Genomic DNA, 24,202 nt, shown 5'->3' with positions numbered 1-24,202 from the left:
CACTGATAGCAGTCAACAGCTAGAAAGAGAAAAAAGAGCAACCAGAGGAGCAAACTAAAGTGTTAATACAGCAGAGATCACATGTTTGGAGTGTTATTAAGAGCAGAGCAATTTAATCCTGACCCATATTGTGGGGGAAAAAAATTTAAGAAGAGAAATGCTGAAAAATACCAGAGGTAATTTCCATTTCCAGTTGTCTTCTACCTCCAATAAAGAGAAAATCAGAAGCGAACTACCCTATCTTTTGGAAGTTAAATTAGATATTAAAAAATTTTTTTGATCATATGACATTAATCATGGGAATCACTGCAATGATGTGATGCAAGAATTCTTTTGCTACTTTATTTTGCTACTGTATTTTTAATCAGGAAAGATTCACTGTCAAATATAACTGAAGTGTGATCCTTCCATGTATTAGAACTAATAATGATATACTTCAAAGTTCCTTGTAGATAACAAAGTAGTATACTAAAAAGAGCACTGTGTTTGAAATCAGAACATCTGGGTTCAAGGAATCAATCTGCATATAATGGTTGAAAAAATTTTAAGTCAGTCCTTTAGTTCTCTAAATTATGAATTCTTCCACTGTGAGATAGAAATATTAGCCATACCAGTGTCAAAGGATTTGCTATGAGAAGAGAATCCCATACAACAATTATGCAAAAAATGTTTTGTAAATATAAAGGACCTGATAAGCTAATCTTTAACACTAGTGAGTTACAATGTAAACTACATACACCCTCTCCTCACTTTATCAACGTGGTTTCCAAAGACCAGGTCATTATACTAAAATCATTGTTAAGCGAAAATGGAGGATGACCACATCAGATCACAAAATGGAGGATGACTGCATCAATACATAACTGCCAAATTATATCATTACATAACTGCTAAACCACTGACAATCATGTCTCAGCCAAGCTGACACATAACCTTAACAATCACAGTCAGCATTACTCTCGCCTCACCCCTCGGCATTCGTTACTGCCAGATGTACGTCGTTAATGCACAAAATAGACAGATAGCGGATTATTTACTACTATCGTAAATGGTAAATGTGGGATAACAAGACAGTCATCTAAGTGAGGAGGGGGTGTATCATCAGCATACCTCAGGGGGAAAAAAGGACGGGAAGATAAAAAAACAATTACTTCCTCTGTTATGTGCCCTCAATTTAAACATATAATGGTTTAATCTTTCACCCTGTAATTATCGCTGCTATGCTTTTATTAGGGTGGAATATCAGAGGTAACAAGAGTTGAAAGTAAAATATCTTATTACAAGGAGGAATCAATCCTCACCCTGTAATATATATCAGTCTCACAGCTATTTATGTATCCAATACTACCACTCCACTCAAAATGATATAAAGGAAGAAAGAAAGGAAAGAAGGAAGGGAGGGAGAGGATCTTATTTTGGACAGTCAACATGTCTACCATATCTTTTTTCCTAGTGAGAAAAATAAGTCTTTGGATAGACTATAGAAGGGCCACAGGTGACACATCATCCACTACAGTATGAAAAGCTCTTTAAGGTACTTGAGGTAACCTCAGAATGCAAGGTGAGGTCTACCAGAATAAACCAACTGGTTCAAAGTCAGAGACAACGGCAGTTAGGCTTTTATTGAGGCTCAAGTACATTAATTACTCTGGAAGTTCACATATATAAAATTGTTATTCATGTCATATTTTTTACAGGTGCTGCGGAAAGTTTAGGGAAGAGCATTTCCACAGTGCATTTGCTTGATGTATTATTCTTTGCTAGCTAATAAAAGAAATTTTACTTTTATCCTTATAAAGGAATTCTTAATCTGCAAAACGGGAATTCTATTAGCACTGCCCAAACCACCTGATTATAGTGTATTTTCTAGATGAAAACAAGTCAGAGACTTGTTAGGAAAATAAAATACATTCACCAAATGAGAGTGTTTTATATATATAAAAAAACTGTATAAACATTTTAATGTGCCTACAATTAAAAATATTTTTGAAGAAAAAATTAAAAATTAAAGGAAATATACTAGTACCCAAAGTTTTTTCAGTAGTTTTGTATTTTGGCATGGACTTTAATGTTAACATACATCATGATGGACTAAAATACTTATTAAACATGAACATGCAATATAGCCAATAAAAATAAACCCCAAAATTAATTTTTACAACCTTTAATTTTACCACAAATCAAACCGGCTGAATGTCCCGCTTTAGAAAAGGAAAGCCTTAAGGCAAATATTAGTGTCATCTCAAGGGCATCTGAATATCCAGAGTAACAAAACAATAGTCTTAAAGCAAAAAACAATAGAAAATTCTGTTTAATTAAACAGGTAAATATTAAATTATGTTCCCAATGCTTTCAACTATCTTTCTACGCAGTAACCAAGAAATCACACCACTGAATGCTTAAAATAACATTTTATTTATACATACAAGCATGAAGACACAAAGTAATTTCCTAATCAAGAGCATGTTCCTTTTAAAATCCATTTCCATATTAATTAGGGGAAAAAATCTTGCTGATTATTTTGTAACTAAATTTTTGAAAACCAGATTATTTACAGTAATAACTTCTCAGAAGACATCTTGAGAAATTTTTTTTTTTTTTAATGTGGTGGTATACATTTTTATACTATTACATGTTTACACTTCACTGAAGTTGACCAGGCAATTTCAATACATTTCAGGATGACAATTATTTTTCACTGTACCGTATGAAACAAATATGTAGCATATTTCTATATTAGACATTTGTTTAGATTACTATCAAATTCTTAAAATTAATTGTAGGTCCAGGTGCTGAAAATCCCAAATAACAGCAGAACATAAAAGAAAACATTTTCAATTTCTAATGGCACCTTTTCTTTCCAGTATATTTCAGGAAACATATTCAACAAATGGAATCGTGGTTTTAACTTCATCCCAGATTCTCCTGTAAATGCTTACCGTTCATTCTTGCTTTGAGCAGTGACAAAGCATGTAATACACTGCTTACGTCATATGAGTTGGAGAGCCCTACCTGAACAGCCTACAGAGTGTCAGGTAAGCGCCTTTTACAAGAAGGTTAATGACTATGATTTGTAGAAGGAAAGAAGATAAGAAACTCAATACAAAATTTGATATTAAAAATTAACTTCCTAAATGATACTATATACCAGGAAAAACAAAACAAAGTTAAAAAAAAGGCAGGCACTCACCTCACTTCCCATAGACTGGTTACACGATCCAGCTGGGTCGATAGGACAACACCAGCTTAGTGGATGCTGGGATTTCACCTGGAACAGAAACTAGCGACCTATAACTTTAGCAGGTCTAAAACCAAAGAGGCAAAAATCACGTGTATAATTTACTTTACATTCTAAGCTTCTTTTTCTTGCTGCTATTTGGGGCTATCAGCACATAACCCTACAATTAGTTCACTTTTTATAAAAAAATAGATTTCGATCGATCACCATTCAAGAAGACATCCCTCTGGGTAGCTAGGAATGCTGAACACTCTTACCTGCCCCTTAGCATCCTCGGGCATGGCTTTAATGTGCATTCTTTTTAAGCAACGAATTACTCCATCATAAAACTGAACTGTGAATGTTCCTGAAATAGGAGCAAGTCAGAACTATTAGAAAATATTATTCAGCCTTACAGCAACAGTTGAAATCTGACAGGTAGGGTCCTGATGGAAATAAATGCTCTCGACTGAAGTAATTACAAACATGTACCTATTTTAAGGACACTATCAAGTTTATTATGCTTACTTTCTCCTCTAAAAACAATTCTGAACTCTTATTTCCTTTAAAAGGTATAGAAAATAAGTCTTAATATATTAGTTACATGAAATTCTAATTATCACTGAGAAAATTTAAAATTTACTTTGCAATAATCTAAAAATATGTATAGACTTAGAACATACCTGGCAAAAATAAATCATTATTTTCAAAAACATATATTTTTAGAGGAATTATCAATTGCTCTCTTTGCAAATAGTTTATAGAGAGGAATATCTGATATATGGGAAGGATCATTTTCCTCAATTATTCCTTTGGCAATAACAATGAATCTGCAAATAAAAACTGAAGATTCACAGACTTTTAAGCTAGAAAATACTCCCCAAATCATCTGGATAAAAGTCTGCATATGCAGATGAGAACTCTGAACTCCAGGAACATGAAATGCTGCCTCCAGTGACATTCGGCTAGGCAGGAGCACAGCCATAACACCCGGTCCCCCTCCAGCTATTCATGCCTTTCTTACTAACTCAGTCTGCCTTCTATGACTTAAGATTCTGTTTGCAAGTATCTTATAAAGCATATTCACTTTCTGTTGCAGACTGTAGGCCTTGAAGTCAACATAAGCCAGTACTACTAGAAAATACATACATTATGTAGATTTCATACTTATCGAAATGCAAACATTTTTTCTATCATTTCTTGTACAAATGAGGGCAGATTGTCATTTTAAGTGAACAAAGATTTGGCCTTTACAAAGACTTATAAATCATCGTTAACGGCTTTGAAGATGGCATCAAAGTCAATGACATATATGTGCCAAGATTTTTCTTTTTTTGTAATTTGAAAAGCAGCATTTGATTCCCTATCTTCCCACAATTAGAGTAGTGCACAATATCACAAAGATCTAAACCCAAGTTACGAAACATAAACTTACCAGTTGAATAGCAAGGATGTAAAGACACTGTAAACATTTTGAGGCTTCCAAACTACACAGAAACCTCATACCACCTGGATCACTGCATCTGTCCTCCTACTTCTTCAACAGGGCTCTTCAGAGCAGATGAAGCTCCTCGCCGGGCCATCTGCGCAACCCCGCTCATTCCCCCCTCCCTGCCTTCGCTCACCTACTTTCTCTGCCTTGATGCCTTTCTCCTTTCCTTATGCCCTCTGAACTCCAACCCACTCGTCACAGACCGGCTCTTCAAATCCCACCCCTAACGTGAAAATGTCCCTGACCACCGCAGTTCACATTTCTCTTCGTTTCTATACATCCTATTCCGAAAGGAAAAAAAAACAAAAGACGTTGCAGTTGAGTTGATTCCAACTCATAGTGACCCAACAGGACAGAGAAGAACTGCCTCACAGGGTTTCCAAGGCTGGTGGATTCGAACTGCTTGGTTAGCAGCCAAGCTCTTAACCACTGTGCCACCAGGGTGCCACACATCCTATTGCAGATACTTAAATGTTCACATTTATTAGTTTTGTTTTGTTTTTGCACTGAACAGGTTCCTTGAGGACTTCATTCGCCTTTTGGAGGGTTGTGGGGGGTGGGGTGGCAGGCTCATCCACCAAGTAAGGCATATAGAAATCACATAATGAATACTACTTCTATTGAAGATTAAAATATATATATATATCTTTAATATTTCACTATTCAAAGGGCTCATTCAAAACTCTCATGAAATGGCAAGTATCATAATCAGTATCGTCACTCCTCCACTAACGTAAGCTTAATTTTCTCAATTTGTTTTTGATGGCTCTATTACCCAGAACTGATTCATTCCTTCTTCCCTTCGTCTTCTCTTCCTTCCACAAGGTGTTACCGACTGCCACTCTGCGCTGGACTCTGGGCTCGACAGTGGGGAGCCACTGTGAGTGAGTGAATAAGAACGAAAGCTCTACGCCCAGTTCCCCAGAAGTGCAAGACACAGGCTGCACCGCCAGAGGAGAGGAACCTGCACATCTAAGGACTGAGCCGGCCCTCGACCTTCCTGAAGCAGGGGGACTGGCGGTAATAAAACCGTAGTCATATTTGTTATTTTAACTCATTAAGACAATAAATTGGATTAAGTCCTTTGTCAAGTTATATCACGATTTCTAGGTAGACTACTATCATTTACTTTTTCACTCCTTACATTCCTGAATACATCCCATTTTAAATGTTTTCCTCTTCCAGCTTTTCTTACCTATTTTTTCTCAAGCTTGATTTTAATTTAAATCCCTTCCATGGTTCCCATCACTTCCAAATAAAATTCAAATTCTTTGACAAGAGACTAAGACACTGCATACAGTGGTCCACATCTCTCTCTCTAACCTCTTCTCCCTCTATTTTAACCCTTCAGAAGAATCCTTCGCTCCAGTCACACCAAGGACTTGGAGTTCTTTAAAAATGGCATGCCTCTCTCACTAACATTCTTTTGCACACACCACTTTTTCTGCCAGAAAAGCTTTTATAGCCCTTCTTTATCCAGTTAACTTATCTGAATTTTAAGACTCGGCTTCAGGGGAAGTATCCCCTTACTTAGATTAAATGTTCTCGCCAAGAAACTCTCACTCAGTGTGTGTTTGTTTAGTAAACAGAATAAATGAGCGGTCAAGTTTCAGAAATAATTGTAATAGAAATCTAATGTATTACTAACTTGAAAAATATATCTGCAAGTATTTCACAATTGTTTTAAATGAGATTTTAAAGGAAAAATTAAAAAAAGAAAATACTTAAACATATCCTCATTAATAGTAATATACATATTAATGCTCCTTTTCAAATTAATCAGTCTACGAGTTCTGTTCTTTAAATTTATTCTCTGTCCAACAGATTTATCAGTCTTCTGTCACACTTGAATTCTGCTTTATTTTCAACATTTCTGATCACCTCAGCAACTTTTGCTCAGTATGTAATATTCTAACAAATGTCCACAAAAGGGTATTAGGAAAATAAACTCTTAATTATCTATAGAAATTAAGAAAGAAGGAAAGGGAGGAGAGAATCAAATTGATAACGTTTCATGCTCTTTCCTCAGAAAATACTGTACTGTATTTCATTCGTAAGCTGATCTGAATTTCCCTGTATATTTAACCTTTTTTCCCACTCTGGTTGGGGCTAGTAAACATAACTTAGCCAACAAACTGAAAACAAACAAGTAGAAATAAAAGCCTGTAAATGGAAAGCTGAAAAATTATAACCAACTATTTACCCCTACTAATTTAAGCCATTTATTTAGGCAGTAAATCATGGACCATCTTATTCTACACAACATATTAACAAATTAAATGCTCCCAAAGTCGGATGCTAGCAGGAAATGTATTAACCAAAATTTAAAACAGAGAGAAGTAAAAAGCTACACAGAACAGTTATATTTATTAATTAAAATTTAAAATATGGTTTAAATTTTACTATTAATCCCATTTTAAGTCTCAGATCATTTCAAATACATACCTTCTTTGTTAATTGCTTCAATCTTGGCAGGGTAATAGCGACAGTCTGTCCAACGAGCCAGAACTTCCTCTCCGGCTTTAAAATCCTATTTTAAACAACTTTTAAGATCAATACCATGTATAAAATAAATAAGCATTTCCTTAACAAAAATTGGCTTTTGTAAAATTTAAAAGAATTCCTTTTAAAATATGTCATTACATATCTAGCAAAACTAAGAAATGGAAGAAGTTTGCTACTTACAAAGAAATCTTCCTCATCTTTTAGCCCTTCTTTTCTTAGTGCTGGTCTCTCAAGGGGTCGCAATCTATTGCTATCCCAGTAAATCCACTCGTCATAACGATGACTCCAGCGCTCAAAATGGACCAACATCTTGCCCTCCTCATAGTCTATTTTTTCAATTCGTGATGGATACCTCAAAAATAAAAAGGAGCTTCATATCAAGAGGGAAATCTTATATTTGTTTAATCAAAGTATTAAATAGGAGAATATAACTAAAATATCGCTTACTATTAAAACCAAGAACAAAATAAAATGGGTCCACATTTTTAAACTATCAAACCAACAACGTTTGCTTCATTATTGTTGTTTTTTTTTAATGATTGTTCTCAAGGTCTGGTGAAATAAACACGTTGATACACTCCCGGCGGAAATATAAACTGCTGCACTGTTTTGGGAAGCAATTTGGCAACTAGCATCAAGGGCCTTAAACATATTCCTCCTTTTCACTCAGTAATTCCAGTTCTGGAACTATATACACAAAGCTGTTCACAAAGCATTATTTAAGGACCATCTAAAAATATGGTTGGAAAAACTGAAGACGGCCTAACCATACAGCTATAAAATAATGGTACATCCACTGAATGGAATACTATATAGTTTTTAAATGTGCTCTTTACAAAGAATTTACAATGTGAGAAAATGTGAGATAGCAGCACTTTGTTCAGCAGCATTATAACTGCGCAAAACATATTATGTCTAGGAAAAAACATGCCAACATGCACATCTGTCGCTATATGGCACTAATGCACTTGTTATTTTTCTGTATTTTCCAATACTTGATGAGCATCAATGACGGTGGCGAAAGCTCAGTTAAACTTTAAATTTAAAATTATAAAAATAATATCACATTGTTCAGTCTTCAAGTGTGATGGTTCTCCGCGATTAATTCCCATGTAGAAACTGGTTAACTCAAAGCTTCTAACAGTGAAAACTGCCTCTTCATTTCTAGTGTACTGTATTAAAATGGGAGCCCGGGTGGCACGGTAATTAAGTGTTTGGCTGCTAACCAAAAGGCTGGCAGTTGGAATCCACCAGCCACTCCCTGGAAACCCTATATGGCAGTTTTACTCTGTCCTATAGGGTCGCTATGAGTTGGAATCCATTCAACGGCAACGGGTTTTTTGGTATTAAAATGTTCACAGATGACTCAAATTAAAAAAAAACAAGAGTAGGGTTAAGCCACATTAAGAATTCAATAGCAGCATATAGTAGGTGAGTCAGCCACAACAGTTAATCTCATATTTTTGCTAGTTTTTGGTAAATCTGGATACTTTTCTTTCCCCTGTGGAAAAGTAGCTTTATATAAAAATTACTAACTTTGAAATTTAAGAACTGATTGCTACCTGCTTTATAGATTAATCATGCCACGCAAGGCTTTTTATATATTTCAAAGCCCTGAATTGTTCTCTGATACAGCTCCTTTAGTCTTTGACAGTCAACCCCACGCTGGTCCAATGATATTACTTGTAATTTCATCACACATACTATGCTCTGCCAAACATTTGTGCTTCTGCACATTTTCTTCATTCCGCCTTCCCCTAAATTACCCTTGCTTTGTACACTCACCATTCAAGCCTAGGTTTACCATGTAATCATTTGTGTGAAGGCTTTTCTGACTCCCCTTCGCTGCTGCTCTCACAATACTTAACATGTTATAAATGTCTCTGTACAAGTTCCTGAACTGTGTGCTGTCGTACATTTATATCTCTTGAGATGTTAATACGAGTGGCCCAAAAAAGGATCCTGTGGTCCAATAAGTTAGGCAAATACTGGATTAAAAAAGAATTAAACTGCTTTCTTCATTGCAGGACTTCTCGGCACTTTGAACAAGAGGCAGATAAAGCATCCAGTACTACCAAACTGTAGGAACCATGGAACTCTTTTTTATCATGGAATATTTACTAACATTTCTCTAGACAATAGAGTTCTAAGGCATGTGAAGTTAGAAATGCTACTATGGTGTGAGTTTTGGGGGGCACCTGAGCCATGTTGATCTTTGTACCCCAGCATCTATCTAGCGCAGTGACTGACACACATCAGGCACTCAGGGAATGGTCAACATGAAAAGAACTGATGTTAAAGAAAGATCATCTGCGCATTTCTTCAGAACTAAGAAGGCTGTCAGCCAAATTCGAACCTTCAGTTAGAGCTGACACTTGTTGACAGGTGGGAGTGGATGGAGGGAACATTTTGTTTAAAAACTGAATAAAAAACAAGAAAGCCTAGGAGATTAACGAGCCCTGAGGGGGACACGCTTACCTCACCCACTCCGAATCAATACTACAAGACTTGTCTTTTGCAGTGTTGTTGTGGTTTTGTGGGTTTTTGCAGGGCTTTGAAATATATAAAAAGCCTTGCGTGGCATGATTAATCTATAAAGCAGGTAGCAATCAGTTCTTAGATTTCAAAGCTAGTAATTTTTATTTAAAGCTACTTTTCCACAGGGGAAAGAAAGTATCCAGATTTACCTGCTCTGGTTTTTAAAACATAAAAATCATCAATGGCACTAAGTGAAGCCTAGGATAAGGTTGCCCTTTAGTTTACTTTTCAACACTTATTAGTCATTACACAGCTAGAGAAATTGTCTCTCAACTATAAAAACTGATAAATTTCTCAAAATACAGAGCCCCTGGTTTCACAGGTTTACTTTATCATCACATCTTTTCATTTTTTAATAAAAAGTAAGGGGTTTATTCTCTAGGTTCCTCCAAATTTTAAATGTACATAATGCTATGCATTTGAAACATTTCTCAAGGGGAGGAGAGTCCACAGTAACAGTCAAATATATTTTTATTTTCATAACATGATTCAATTCAGTAAAGAATCAGAATATAAATTAGTTCAAATAACTTAAATCTGGATTGCATTTTTAAGTAACTTATGGATTTTCCTGAAATATTTCAAGTTCTGTTAGCTGAGAGGAAGTCTGATGAAACAACCAGACTAAAAATTATATTTGGGGAACCTCTACAGGATAAGCTACAGCATGTTATACTTTCTACGTAAATATTTAGAAATTGACATGTAAACTTGGAAGGCCAAGAATTAAATAAGTAATGCAAATACCCAAGTTTATTGTCATTTTAATTTTTTATGTTTACTAATCAAATATTGAATGTTAAATAAAGGTGTCTGAAATATTACCATTATCAAGAAAGTTAAAATTTCTGTTCATTCATTCAACACATATTTAAATACCTATGAACAGCACTTGCTAGGCACTGTTGGCAGATAAAGAAACATATTAACTCCTACCATCAAGGAGCTCAGAGTCAGATGAGAGGAGAGAGAAGAGTTAGACTAGTTGCTGAATGTCAAGTGTGTGTCGAGTTCTATGTACTTTATTTATTGTCAACTGCTCTTTATAAGCATTGTCTCATTTGTTCTTGGCAACCATACAAGATATAGCTAACACAGTCCTCATCTAACAGATGAAGACCTGGTCAAGAATACATATGGCACAGCCAGAGTTCTAATAGGAGAAATGTATCTAAATGATTATATCATACAAAGTAAAACTGGGACGTGTGTACAAAAATTTTACCCAAGATGCTTTAGTAGTTCAGAGAAAACTGGGAAGTTCACTGAAGGTTCACAGCAGACATGAGCTATGTTAGACTTGGTGAGGGACTTCGAGGATTTAGACTTAATGAACATGGTACAAAAAAAGGTAAAGTATACACACACAGTATAAATCATTTATTCAATCAATGTTCATTTACTTAAAACCACCATGTGACTCTGGGTTAGACAATCAGCTAGACAATGAGGATCCAGAGACAATTAGGAGGTGGTTTTTGTCAAGGACCTCGAGATGAGACACTGGAGGGCACTGAAAGGAAACAAGAGGTAACATTCCCTTTGGCTAGACTGCAGGGTAAGCAGTAAGGCGAGCAAAGAAGAACAGTGGGAAATCAGACTGCACTGGTTAGCTGGGTCCAAACTTGAAGGGCCTTGCAATCAAAACGAATGAAATGAGCCTTTATTCTACAGACAACGGGGAGTCACTTAAAGCCTGTACTTCATTTGCCTATCTTTGAGTTACACAGGAGAAAAATATTGTAACATCAAGATCTTCGCCAAACATGTACAATTCACAAAACTGCAATTTAATATATAGTTCTATATAGTGAAATGATTTCCCTGTGGTAGCAGATGGCTCACAGTGATAACGCTTTGATACATGTAGTGAATGAAAAATACCGTTGAACAAACGTAATCACAAGTGCCTTTCTACCTTGAACTACACGATCATTTTGAGGCACTATTTATGCTTTATTATAACTAGGTATGAGTGAAAGGTTAAGATTTTTCTCATTAAATATGGACGGTGTCACATTAATGCTTTTGTTTTGTCATTTTTTTAAAGGCTGAATCATGGAAAGCTGCTAAAGTAAGGAATGGTGATTAGGCTAGGTCTTGACATTGATGAATGATTAGGAAAGGATCTGGGAAATAGGAGGCTGGGATTCCAGAATGTAAAGTGTCAGAGATAAGACACCAATAAAAACGGCTAGGGATAAGAAGAAAACAACTCTCAAGGATTCAACGAGAGATGGAGAGGAGACAATCTCGCTAGAAGCATACTTTAGCACTCCTCAATGCTAAAATTCTACATAGAGCTCTCTTATCCCTTATCACTTGTTACTGCAAAGTACCACAACATTCCCCCTACCTAATTTCCCTACTGTAATCCCACAGGCGGTCAGCAAAAAAGAGAAGGATCTCATCGAGATCAAATGACACAGTGGCTACAACAATGGGCTCAAGCGTAACAACGATTGTGAGGATGGCCCAGGCCCGGGCTATTGTACTTGGGGTGGCTGTAAGTTGGAACCGACTCAAGGCATGCAACAACAACAACAATCCCATTTAGATCCGCGTGCATTGTTCAGATGAAATTTACTTATGTAGAAAAGACTGCCTCTGTTGCTCTGGTTCTACCTTCCTCTCATTTGCCTTCTATACTTGAATCCTAGAGAACAGAGCCATAAATATAATTTACCCTCAGCAAAATTACAAGAAAAATAATCCACCCTAAAACTGGTTCTTTCTAGCTTATTAATTAGGCTTAGTGGAAATAAACAATATTCAGAAATACTGGTAACACTTTAAAATTACACTGGTGAATCTAATAGAATTTTTACGCATGTATCTACTAGTATAATCTCTCAATGGACTTCTTGGGACCCTTTGTAAATCAGTGTGGTCAAATTCTTCTAAAGGTCAAGGTAAACTGTAGCTGTAACCACAGAGTAGAGTAAGACCATTACTTCTTGGTAAATAACAATTATTTTCACCTTCTCTGAACTTTTACAGCACTTTATTGCCTTATCTGATCTACTGGCATTTTAACACTATCACTGGTGCCTCCCCCTTGTACAAAATTGTTCAGAGAAAAGCACCATCTATGGATTCTGGACCAAACCTATAAGCCAATAAGCAGCAGACACTGAGTAAAGGGATGAGCTATACTATACTATAGCTGGAGCCCTGGTGGCGAAGTGGTTAAGAGCTCAGCTGCTAACCAAAACGTCGGCAGTTCGAATCCATCAGCCACTCCCTGGAAACCCTATGGGGCCGTTCTACTCTGCCTTCTAGGGTTGTTATGAGTCGGCATCTACTCAACAGCAACAGGTTTTTTACACTAGAGCTGAAAATACTATATCAATGCCCTATAGTATCAACTGTGAGTGCTGTCAAAGTACAGAGAATATGAGAAACCTAAAATGTGAATTACCATCACCAGTGAATTCCTGTACTGGCCTGCATTGTTAACTGTTTTGGGGAAATCTTGACTCACCCACTAGATCAGAAGTCCATGAATTCCCTGAGGCTGTACGCAAAAATGCTGTGTGTTTGGTGTAGATGTATATGAGTATTCTTTTGATTAAAGTACAACTTTAATCAGATATTCAAATGGGTCCCTGATCCAAAAAAAAAAAGGAGGCAGGAGGGGAAGTGTGTTAAGAGCCACTGTAGTATACCGAGGATTTCCGGAAGGCAAAGACCATCTATTAACACTCAAACTATGGGTGCTCCACTATCCTCTGATGGAAGACGGAAGAGAGATTAAATATGCAGCTATGCCAGAACTATAATATAATGGGTTAAAAAAAAATTCCTTTGTATTCAGTGTAGTAACAGTAAAGGAGTTAAACAGCATTTGAACTTAAGGAACTCATTCTGATTTGTCATCTAGTCTGACAGATCCAGATTTTTACTGTACTGATAAAGTCAACCAAAGGAAATGATGAGGGCAATTCCTTGATACTCTACGTCCTGCACTTAAACCACAGGACAGACAGCGGCTAACCATTCACTGGCAAGGTTACAATCCATTCAGCAAGGTCAGGTGTGACCAAACCAAATGCCCTAAAGACTGTCAGCAATCCACTAAGGCCTGAGTTGAGATGTAACTAATCTTTTGAGTAAGTACTGTATCAACCAAAAAGGCAACATTATTTTTAAGAATTGCCCCAATCTTACTTAAATTGTATGTTTTAAGTAGTGATTTCATGTTTATATCGATAAGACAATAAAACTTCTAATTTACGTTAATCTAATAATTAACTGTTCTTCATTCAATACAACAAATACTGAGTCCCTACCCCACTATATGCCAGACACTGCACTAGGAATAAGGCCACAAATACAAATAAGACATTATTCCAATCAACAAACTCAAATTCTAACTGGGGGGCAGCTGGCGGGGGAAGAGAGACAGAGAATCAAGCAAGGTAACACAATTCAGTATAATGTTTAACAGCTAGTACGTTGCTGTTGTTAGGTGCTGTCGAGTTGGTTCCAGCGACCCTATGTATAACACAACGAAACACTGCCTGGTCCTGCGCCATCCTCACAATCATTGTTATGCTTGAGCCCACTGTTGCAGCCACTGTGTCAATCCATCTTGCTGAGGGTCTTCCTCTTTTTTGCTGACCTTCTATTTTACCAGGCATGATGCCCTCCAGGAACAGATCCCTCCTGATAACACGTCCAAAGTATGTGATGTGAAAGGATGTCTCGCCATTCTTGCTTCTAAGAAGTACTCTGGCTGTACTTCTTCCAAGACAGATTTGTTCACTCTTTTGGCAGTGTGCAGTATATTCAATATTCTCTGTCAACTTTATAATTCAAAGGTGTCAATTCTTCTTCAGTCTTCCTTATTCATCGCCCAGCTTTCGCATGCATATGAGGCGACTGAAAGCTAGTACAGCAGCGATTGATAGCTAGTATAATAAAGACATAATATACGATAGAACACCAAAAGGAGCCCTGGTGGTGCAACGGTTAAAGCACTCGGCTGCTAACTGAAAGGTCGGTAGTTCGAATCCACCAGCGGCTCCAAGGGAGAAAAGACCTGGCAATCTGTTCCTGTAAAGATTACAGCCTAGAAAACCCTATGGGCAGCTCTACTCTGTTCTATAGTGTCGCTGCATTAGAATCCACTTGATGGCACACAAAACAACACAGAAAGAGTATCTAAATAAGAGGTTCCCTTGGACAAGATAGTTCTTTAAGCTTTAAAGGATGGTAACGGACGAAATACACTTGAAATATGATTTAAACCCACATAATCTAAATGTTAACCCACATAATCAATCTTAACCTGTTGCTATCGAGTCGATTCTGACTCGCGGTGACCCTACAGGACAGAGTAGAACTACCCTACAGGGTTTCCAAGGTTGTAATCTTTACAGAAGCAGACTGTCATGCCTTTCTCCTGCAGAGCAGCTGGTGGGTTCGAACCGCAGGCCTTTTGGTTAGCAGAACAGCACTTAACAATTCAAATCAGTTTTGTGGATAAGAACTTCATAAGTAAGAAACTGTAACACGGTACTCATAAAAATGGTTAAAAAGTATTAGAACAGATAGAAACAGAGGGGTAAGAATTGCCTTACATACATACCACTGTCAGGAGAAGCACTTGCCAAATAATAAAAATTGATGCAGAATGTAACCCAAAGCAAACACAGTATTCCTGTAACCTAGTAACACTTTAAAATCCGTAGCTTGCTGGAAGCACTTTACGTTTACGTTAGGCTTTACAATTTTCAAAAGCATTTTCTCTCCCACTCACTCTGATTAAGACTGCAGTAGCAAAGTCACATAATGTGATAGTATTCTAAAATAAAATGCTTTCAGATACCACGTTAATTTTGTTCATACTTTTAGAAAGCACACTAAAAACAAAACCTTTTTGATTAATTCAAACTTGATATTCCAAAATAAAACAATTACATCATTCAGATGATAGTTTATATGTCCACATCACATCTCCTTCAACACTGAGTTCTACATGTTTCTTCACATTATTTCTCAGGTCCTCTTTCCAAACCCATCATCCCCATGATATAAGCCCATCCAAGCTGCCCATTTACCCTGCTTCCTACTTGTTCACAATCTTTTCAGCAAGAGCATGTAAGGACACTTAGCTAAGTATCTTCCTTTAGAACCTTGTGGCTGCCACCTTTTGAATTAACTTTTCATTTAAGATCACTGGATTTCAATCCCTGTTCTTCTCTACCTCCTTAGCACCTGAATCTTCTGCCATGCCTGCACTGATTCAAGCTGTCAGTTCTAACCAAATTAAAATACCCAAGCTGTAGCCTTTGGACCATTAAGAATTCCTTCTGTACTGTACCAAATAATACTCTTCCTACCACTGCTATTTTACTCAAAGTTTATTATCTCCGTATAATTTTTTCATGCTACCATGACCAAATTCTGTTACTTAATTATGCCAGCAAAATTCAAAACTCTAGCAGGCTGCAGTCCACCCAGTTCCTATTTCTTATTCTTTAGTACTTAAAAAAATTATTTTACTACTACAAACCAAAAAAAACCCAAACCCATTACCAGTGCAGTGGATTCTGACTCATAGCGACCCTTTAGGACAGAATAGAACTGCTCCGCAGGGTTTCCAAGGCTGTAATCTTTACAGAAGCAGACTGCCACATCTTTCTCCTGTGGAGCGACTGGTGGCTTTGAAGTATCAGCCTTTCAGTTAGTAGCTGAGTGCTTAACCACTGAGCCACCAGGTAGTCATATACGCATATATGCCTTCTAATTAAAATTTAAAGGATGCACGCTGACTCCTCTCCCATTAGACTCTGATGTCTAAGAATAATTAATGTTCATATTATTATTATTACTGGTAGCGTTTATTAAGTGCTTGGTGGTTAAGGAGTAGAATTCTAGCCTTCCGTGTGGCAGAGCAGGTTCGATGTCTAGCCAATGCACCTCACGCGTAGCCACTACCCATCTGTCAGTGGTGGCTTACATGTTGCTATGATGCTGAAGAGGTTTCAGCAGAGTTTCCAGACTAAGGAAGACTAGGAAGAAAGGCCTGGCAATCTACTTCAAAAATCAGCCAGTGAAAACCATATGGATCACAACAGTCTGCTGCAATGTGCACGGGGTCACCATGAGTCCTGGAGCCCATTACACGGCAGCTAACAACATTCGCCAGAAGTGATGCTCACCTCTTAATATGCACTGCCTTGCTTAATCCCCCAAGAACCCTTTCAGTTAGGCATTATTACAGTGCCCAGTTTTTAATGGGAGAACATGGAGGCTCTGAAAGGTCAGTAACTTGTTCAAGTTAAAACAGGTAATAAGTGTTAGATCTCTGAACTCAGGTTTTCTGTCCTTAAAGATTGTGCTTTCAATTATGCATTCTGCATCTCACAACTGTATCTGATTTTCAGCTCTTGCACACTTACTGCGTGCTTCAAATACAGGAGACCCTTACCGAGAGGTACTAAAAACAGATAAAAACAATATGAAAATCAAATTATTTTATCTGTTTTATTTTTTCTTGCATATTTAATTTTAGTCTGCTTTTTATACAAACAAAATGCCTGAAGTTGGTTTGTGTTTGTCTAAAGATTATGGAAAACAGGTTAAATTATATTGTATAAAATAAATATCCCCATAAATTCATAAAAAGACTAAGCAAAGCAAAATGTCTTTTATTATTAAAATTTCTCAGAACAAAAGGTACACTGCATCTCAACTATACCAAGTATGAAGCAGCACATTATTAAAATGAAAGAGTCTCAGAAAACAAAACAGCTTAACTTAGTTTTTAACTCATAAACCACTATTCATTTGTCATTAATATTCTAATGGTAACCAGATTTCCTGACCTCCCTAAAACCTTTCTGTTCATTCTTTAAAAAACCAACAAAATTCAGTAACTGCTGAGCACCTTTTTCGAGTAAGTTACTATGCTAGGCCTTGTCTATGTGTCAGGAGCCCCTGGGCGCCGCGAACAGAAAGTGCTGGTTTGGTTTTTCGGTTCTGTCTATACATCATTTCACTTCAGTAGCTTATGCTTCAGTGCTCTGCCTAACTAACCATGATGTGATCAAAGCAGAATTGTTTCTAACTGAAGGGCGTGGATCTTTGGCAATGAGAAAACAGACTTCTAAGACACTCACAATATTAAATACAGAACCACATTATTTCTTTGACTCTACTGCAACAAACTGCCTCCCAAAGTTGAGTTAATCATAATTACTGAAATAACATAATGCTTGCCTGTCAATTTCTAGTTTAATAAAAAGAAAATTTTTATGTGCTGACTGATTAATGATCTGTAGATGGTGGGGGAGTCAATAGTTCTTTAAAATTCTGAATATGTAACTAGAACTCTTACAGAGAACAGCAAAACTAAGCCACCTTTTCAATCATATATTAATTTCTTAAAAAGTACACCACTATTTAAAACTTGAAATTAAAATGAATATTTTCTCCCTCCACTTAAAATGCATCATTTAAAAACAAAATTAAAGCTACTTAGGCAACTACAGATGCCAGTTCCATCCACTCAGCAAAACTGGAATCACAAAGCATTCTTCCTAGTAGAGCTGACTACCACAGCAGAGAAATGATTCCCCAACTAGTGGCTTTAATATAATGTGACAAGTGTGGAATCTCACAATAGATAATATCTCATAATATTCAGTAAGAATGTAACAAATAGGGAGTTGGATATTTAGATGTGATGGCTGGACTTCAATCAAACATCAGATGAGCAAATAAAGCTGTCTTTTCTCTTGATCAAACACTGACCATTATATGAACGCAGTACAATAAGCCTGAGGTTCCTGTATTTTATACTATTACAAAATTATGAATGTTAAAGGAGACTAGGAAATCATTAGCTTGAAGGTTCAATTCTGAGGCAAATTCTCTGGGATACAAGGGCCTGAAATTAACCTGTTTGTAGAAGCTCTCAAATTCCCAGCAACCACAGTGACCCTGGAGTGCTGCGGCCTGTCAGGCCGTTCTAGACAGCACACATCCGCATCCTATGAGAGCAAGGCAGGAATTAAGATGGCCTGTGAACACCGAGCCCAGTGGGTCAGCTCAGGCTCAAAGCTCCAGGGAATCTGTATGCGAGGCAGTGGGTTATACGGGACAGACCATTAGACTCAGAACCCAAAGAACTTGGCTAAAAGACTTGGCTCTTCAAGCTACATGAGCTGGAATAAAACAGTTAACATCCCTGAACCTCAGGTCTGTCATTTCTAAAAATGATAAAGATTATACCTGACCTAACAGGCTTTTTATGAAGTTCAAAAGAGATACAAAGCATTTTCTATAAAGCCTCAATCATTATATAAACCATACACCATAACAGTCAATCCCTGATTAACCATGGATAACTCTGTTATTTTAGCAACTAGGGGTCTAAATTCCAACACTCTCTAGCCAAGCAGGGCTGGAAATGACAGAACAAAGCAGAGCAAGAAGACTGAAGCATGTCAGCATACACACAGGTCAGTATATTGTTAGTTCACAATTGTCAAATAACAAAAAAAAGATTTTTGGATCATATGTCACTTTGTAAGGTACTTACACTTTATTTCTTCCAACTAACATGAATAAACACTGATGTAAATTCAGAAAGTAATCTTGACTACTTCTATTGCTATCCACTGTTAACCCTCAGGTTAGTAACTCTGAATAAACTACACATAACTCCTGCTCCTTGCCTGCTCGCTCAAGTCTGCCTCAGATCTGTTATTTATCCTTCTAAAAGTGAGATAAAAGAAAATGCCATCCCAGAGTAAGTGAGAAATAGATAAAAGAATCTGAGTTTGGAATTCAAAGGGACCTCAAAGATCGTCTAAGCTAACACTCTCATTTTAAGGACACTAAAGCAGAAAAGTAACTCTCCAAAGTCCATAGTTCATGGCAGAACAGCACTTAGCATCCACATTTTCTGATTTCCAGTTAAATTTATTTTTTTGAATAATTTCTTTCCTCTTGCCTTTCAGGAGTAACTAGGGTAAGAAAACGCTGAGGATTAGAAAAAGCATTAGAAAAAGCTGAATCAGCATAATGAAAGGAAGAACATTACAGCCTGAACAACAGGGTATATTTTGGTGAGACCAGGTGTGTTTTAAAATAAGTACGTCTACTCTGCCTCTATTTCTAACCTTGCTTTTATAACTTTTTTTTTTTTGGGGGGGGGAGCGGTAGAACGTTCTTATCTTTAGCATCATCAAAAAGAGTTTATGAGACTTTCTTTTGTGAATATTTTAAAAATTAAAGTACTAAAATGTTTGTGCAGTGGTGCAGACCTGATTTGAACATTCAAAATTTGTGACTGTCTGGATGTAAAGAATCTCAGAGGTTTAAAAAACAAAAAAACAGACAAACAAAAATCTCATAGATTTCAACCTGAATTCTCTGCAGAAAGGGTCTTTACTTTGAAGCCCGTGGTAAGTTTCCTATGGACTACCACGAACATAATTCCATTATTTTGGTACATACATGTGATGGTACATTTTTCTGAGTCTACGGCTGAAATCAGATTTTCAAGACTAGGTTAGTGACTCAAACAAAGAATCATTAACCTTTAGGTATATACAGATTTAGCAAAACCCAATGTACAGAAAGACAAAATTTTACTCATATTAGCAAAACAATCTCTATTTTAAAAGTATTCACCTAAGTTTCCCACAAATTTCAAACTGATTGAATACAATTTAAATATGGTTTCATTTTAAAACTGTGATCTACGTACTACTTGTCAGGAGCTCGCTTCTGCCCTAAATATAGAACACACAATTTATCTCTACTAATGTTTCCCTTTGAATAGCTCAATCCAATTAGAAAATAACAACCCTTTTTATTTTAAAAATACGTACTCTGAGTTAAACCAGAAGGTATTTCTACTTGGTACAATCTAAATTTCCTCAATTGTCATACCCTATGTTAATTCTGTTTATGAACATCTTAAAAACTCACATTTGTAAATGTTCCATACAGCTCAAAAAACTCCAAATGTGTGGAAACAGCATTTGACAATTCAAAATTTAGACTGTTCTATCAAACTCTGATACTGGGAGACATTTCCACATTTTTTATCTTTCATTTTCCTTTCCTTTAGACCTAGAAAAGAATTAAATAGAAATATTCCTATAGAAGTCAGAAGAGCATAACTCATCTGAATGTTTCAAGTTGACTCTGTATCTCAAATTTCTTTTAAGACTAACACCAGAGCATATGATTTCATGGGTTTTATTTTCATAATTAAATCACTTACTATAAAGTGACTAATTCCAATCAAAAGATAGAAATTAATTCAGTAACCAAAACCAGTTTGATTTTATCACTTTTCTTACTGAACAATATTCAGGATTAGATGTTAATATTTATAAGAGCTCTTTGTAAACTGTAAAACTCTGCATAAATATGAAGGTTTTATTATGACCACAAAAGATCATCTCCAGCTTGTTGCAATGAGGTTTTTCCTTCTACCATTCCACACGACTCATGTCAACAACTAAAGCTACCTTTAAAAACTCCAACACTTAAGTCTTCAGACCCCCACAGGTTTATTTCTCAACTCTCCCTCTTCCCTTGCATTTACCTCAATGCTTTATAATTATCTGTCAACATTTTGATGTACAGAGGTGATGGGGGGATACAATGAAGACAGAAAATACCTGACTGTTAACTGTAAACATTAGCATGCTAATATCTTCATGTAGATTGCTAGAGAAGTTTTAAAAAAATGTTTTAAGTAAAACACTACAAAATTTTTAAAAATTAAAGCAACCCGCACTACTCAGTAGGAGGTAGGGTTATTCACTGTACAGGAGACCCAAGTATCAACAACCAAACACTTGAAGATGATTGCCTCTCAACAGCTTCGCAGAGATTCTGGTACATAACTAAATCGTCAATGAGTTCACTGATGCAGCAGCAAAGTTTCTCTGGGAAAAAAAATCACTACATTAAACAATATAGAGTTTATTTTCAAGGATGAACTATCTGTCCGAACTTTGAAGAATATGTGATGTGATTTGCTCAAGTAGTTAAGAATGTACTTTTCCTAAGAAAAATAAGACTTAGTCTTCCTATTAAATGTACCCCCAACCTAAAAGTGGAAGCTTAACTTCATTTGATTCTTGTCTACTAAATTTACAGTTTATCCCTTTACTTCCAGGGCACATGCTAAAAGCTATTTTCCTCTTATAGGAAAAATCTTTAACACAGAAGACAAACAAATTGGCTTTTTGGGTGTGCCACTCTCATCACTTTCCCTTTACACTCACTTCTCTGTAAAGGCTAGGAGGGATTCTACTTATATTGATTAGAAAAGGTAATGTATCGACTTGTGATGTTATTTCCTCAATAAAAGATATACTGCTCTTGTAGATGTCTTGAATTTGAAGCAACAATATTTGCATTACAGCTCCTCCCTCCCCATCCAATGCCTGTAACAATTCAAACTACATTTATGTCAAATAGGGATTCAAACTTTTCAAATTGTACTGAATAAACTAGAAGAATAAGAATACAATGGAACAGAATATGAAAGAAAGAAAGGAAGGAAGGAGGAAAGAAAGGATACAGAAGAGAAGATGGAAGAGAATTATTACAGCATATTTTCAGTAAGTAACTGTTTTGCTCCTCACAAGAACGTCAAAGTTTCTAAGCATTCCAATAACTCTTCTATACTTTTACCGGATATTCAAGCAATAATTTTTGAATTTACATGAAATGTAAACTGGCCCTGACATGAAGAATAAAGTTTATTATCTCATTTAGAAATTAAATCTGTTAATGACACCATGTCTCAGAGAACTTCTTTTGTGCCCCATATAAAATTCAGTCCATCTTAGTAATTAATCACTTGTCCCATGGTAAAAGCACATAATTCTCAACTGAAGGGTCAACTAAACCTAGTTAGTTCTTGAAACTACTGACATTAAGAAACACAGTCACAATAAAAAAAAATTATTCCTCTGACTTACCTACAGTAAGTATATACAACACTCTTAATGCTTTTTAACTTAATAAGCCACCAGCAGCAGAGTGCCAAAATCTTCATATAAATGAGCTCATAAAAATCAAATTGATGACAAGTTACAGTGATTATCATATGCAATTACTCTGGCTAATGTTTACTGACATTAAAGAGCCCATTATTGCCCAGGGGCATTATAATTAAATCTAAACTTCATCACTGAGTACATCTGCATGATACCACCCTACCTAAGACAATGAAAAATAAGCTACAACTTTAATTTGTTCTCTGAAACTCCAAATATTCTAAAAGCACAGACTAGCTATTCATTCAGGCTTTCTTTTCTATTGTCTTTAAAAAAGAAAAAAAAAAAACATTAGGGTCATAAATTGAACGGCTTTTGGATTAGCAAATATTTCACCCCTAAAAATAAACGTCTTACCAATACAAAAGCTAATTGTATTGGTATCCCTAAAAAATGACTACAAGAATCTAAACTATGTGCTTTCCCAAAAGTGGAAGTTAGTTCAGTTACAACTTTGTCAGTTTGGAGGCCTAAGAGAATAGGTTAATAAGAATCAACAAGTAATTCACAAAGGCTGTAACTTTTTGTTTTAAAAAAAGGAAAAAAATAACTTAAGATTAACATTAAAGAAGTATCATTTTTCATACTCTGGTATCTCACAGAGACTGAACAGTGTGCCTTCAAAGTACAAAGCTTCTCTTGGTCAAATCAGAACCAAAGAGCCAATTACTGACTAACATGGCATCTTCTGTTGCTGTCAGGTCCAACACAGTGGTTCTCAAGTGGGAGCGGTTTTGCCCACCAGTGGGCATTTGGCAAAGTCTAGAGCCATTTTTATCGTCATGACCAGGAAGGATGCTACGGACATCTAGTGGGTGGAAGCCAGGCATGCTGCTAAACATCATACAATGCAGAGGACAGCCTCCCGTTACAAAAACTATCCTGGTCTAATGGTACTTAACCGTAATGTTCACTGCACAGAATAACTGACTTGCATACAAGTCACTACTTCAACAATTAGACCCAGAAAACGGCTGCTAACGAGAGGAACCAAAATGGCAAATACTGTGTAAAACTGTGAATATTCAACTAGTAATTTTTCCAATACTTACACCCGACCATAGGATTATCTGAACAGTCTCAGAAATAGTTTTAAATAAAAACACAAAACCTAGACTTAAGAAAAGATGAGGCAACCATCACCTATCCAATTCCTCTAGGCATTTCAGTTACTTTAAAAAAAACAAAAAAAAAACTGTTCCCTAGAAGTATTATAAGTAATAGACATTAAAAAGCAGAACTGGCTGACTCAGGAAGGAGAGGATCCCAAAAAAGTGGGTAATTCCTTTTAGGTGACAGTGATGGTAACAAGTTAAACAGTTGCTTGTATCTTAGGACTCCAATAAGTGTCTACTGAAGCTGGGGTTTCAAGGGACTCAACATCAAAAATGTCTGCATGTTAAACTG

General features: G+C 36.3%; 1 protein-coding gene across 6 annotated transcripts in view; it reads right to left on the bottom strand.

Moving 5' to 3' along the window:
• Positions 1-24,202, bottom strand: part of PHF20L1 (PHD finger protein 20 like 1) — a 79,971-nt gene that overhangs the window by 51,312 nt on the left and 4,457 nt on the right. For 2 of the 6 annotated variants that reach the window (XM_023728210.1, XM_023728209.1), the window contains exons 3-6: positions 7,395-7,566; positions 7,155-7,239; positions 3,496-3,584; positions 3,191-3,280 (exon numbers count right to left, since the gene is read on the bottom strand). In XM_023728210.1, coding sequence (XP_023583978.1) covers positions 3,191-3,280; positions 3,496-3,584; positions 7,155-7,239; positions 7,395-7,566 — 436 coding nt within the window. The remainder of the gene's footprint in view (positions 1-3,190; positions 3,281-3,495; positions 3,585-7,154; positions 7,240-7,394; positions 7,567-24,202) is intronic. The other 4 variants (XM_004373011.3, XM_023728211.1, XM_004373012.2 and 1 more) reach the window with 2 other exon arrangements.

Source organism: Trichechus manatus, unplaced genomic scaffold (assembly GCF_000243295.1).
Source record: "Trichechus manatus latirostris isolate Lorelei unplaced genomic scaffold, TriManLat1.0 scaffold00022, whole genome shotgun sequence".
NCBI classification, from domain to species: domain Eukaryota; kingdom Metazoa; phylum Chordata; class Mammalia; order Sirenia; family Trichechidae; genus Trichechus; species Trichechus manatus.
The sequence above is the reverse complement of the archived record's forward strand: the minus strand, read 5'-3'. Positions and strand labels throughout refer to the sequence as shown.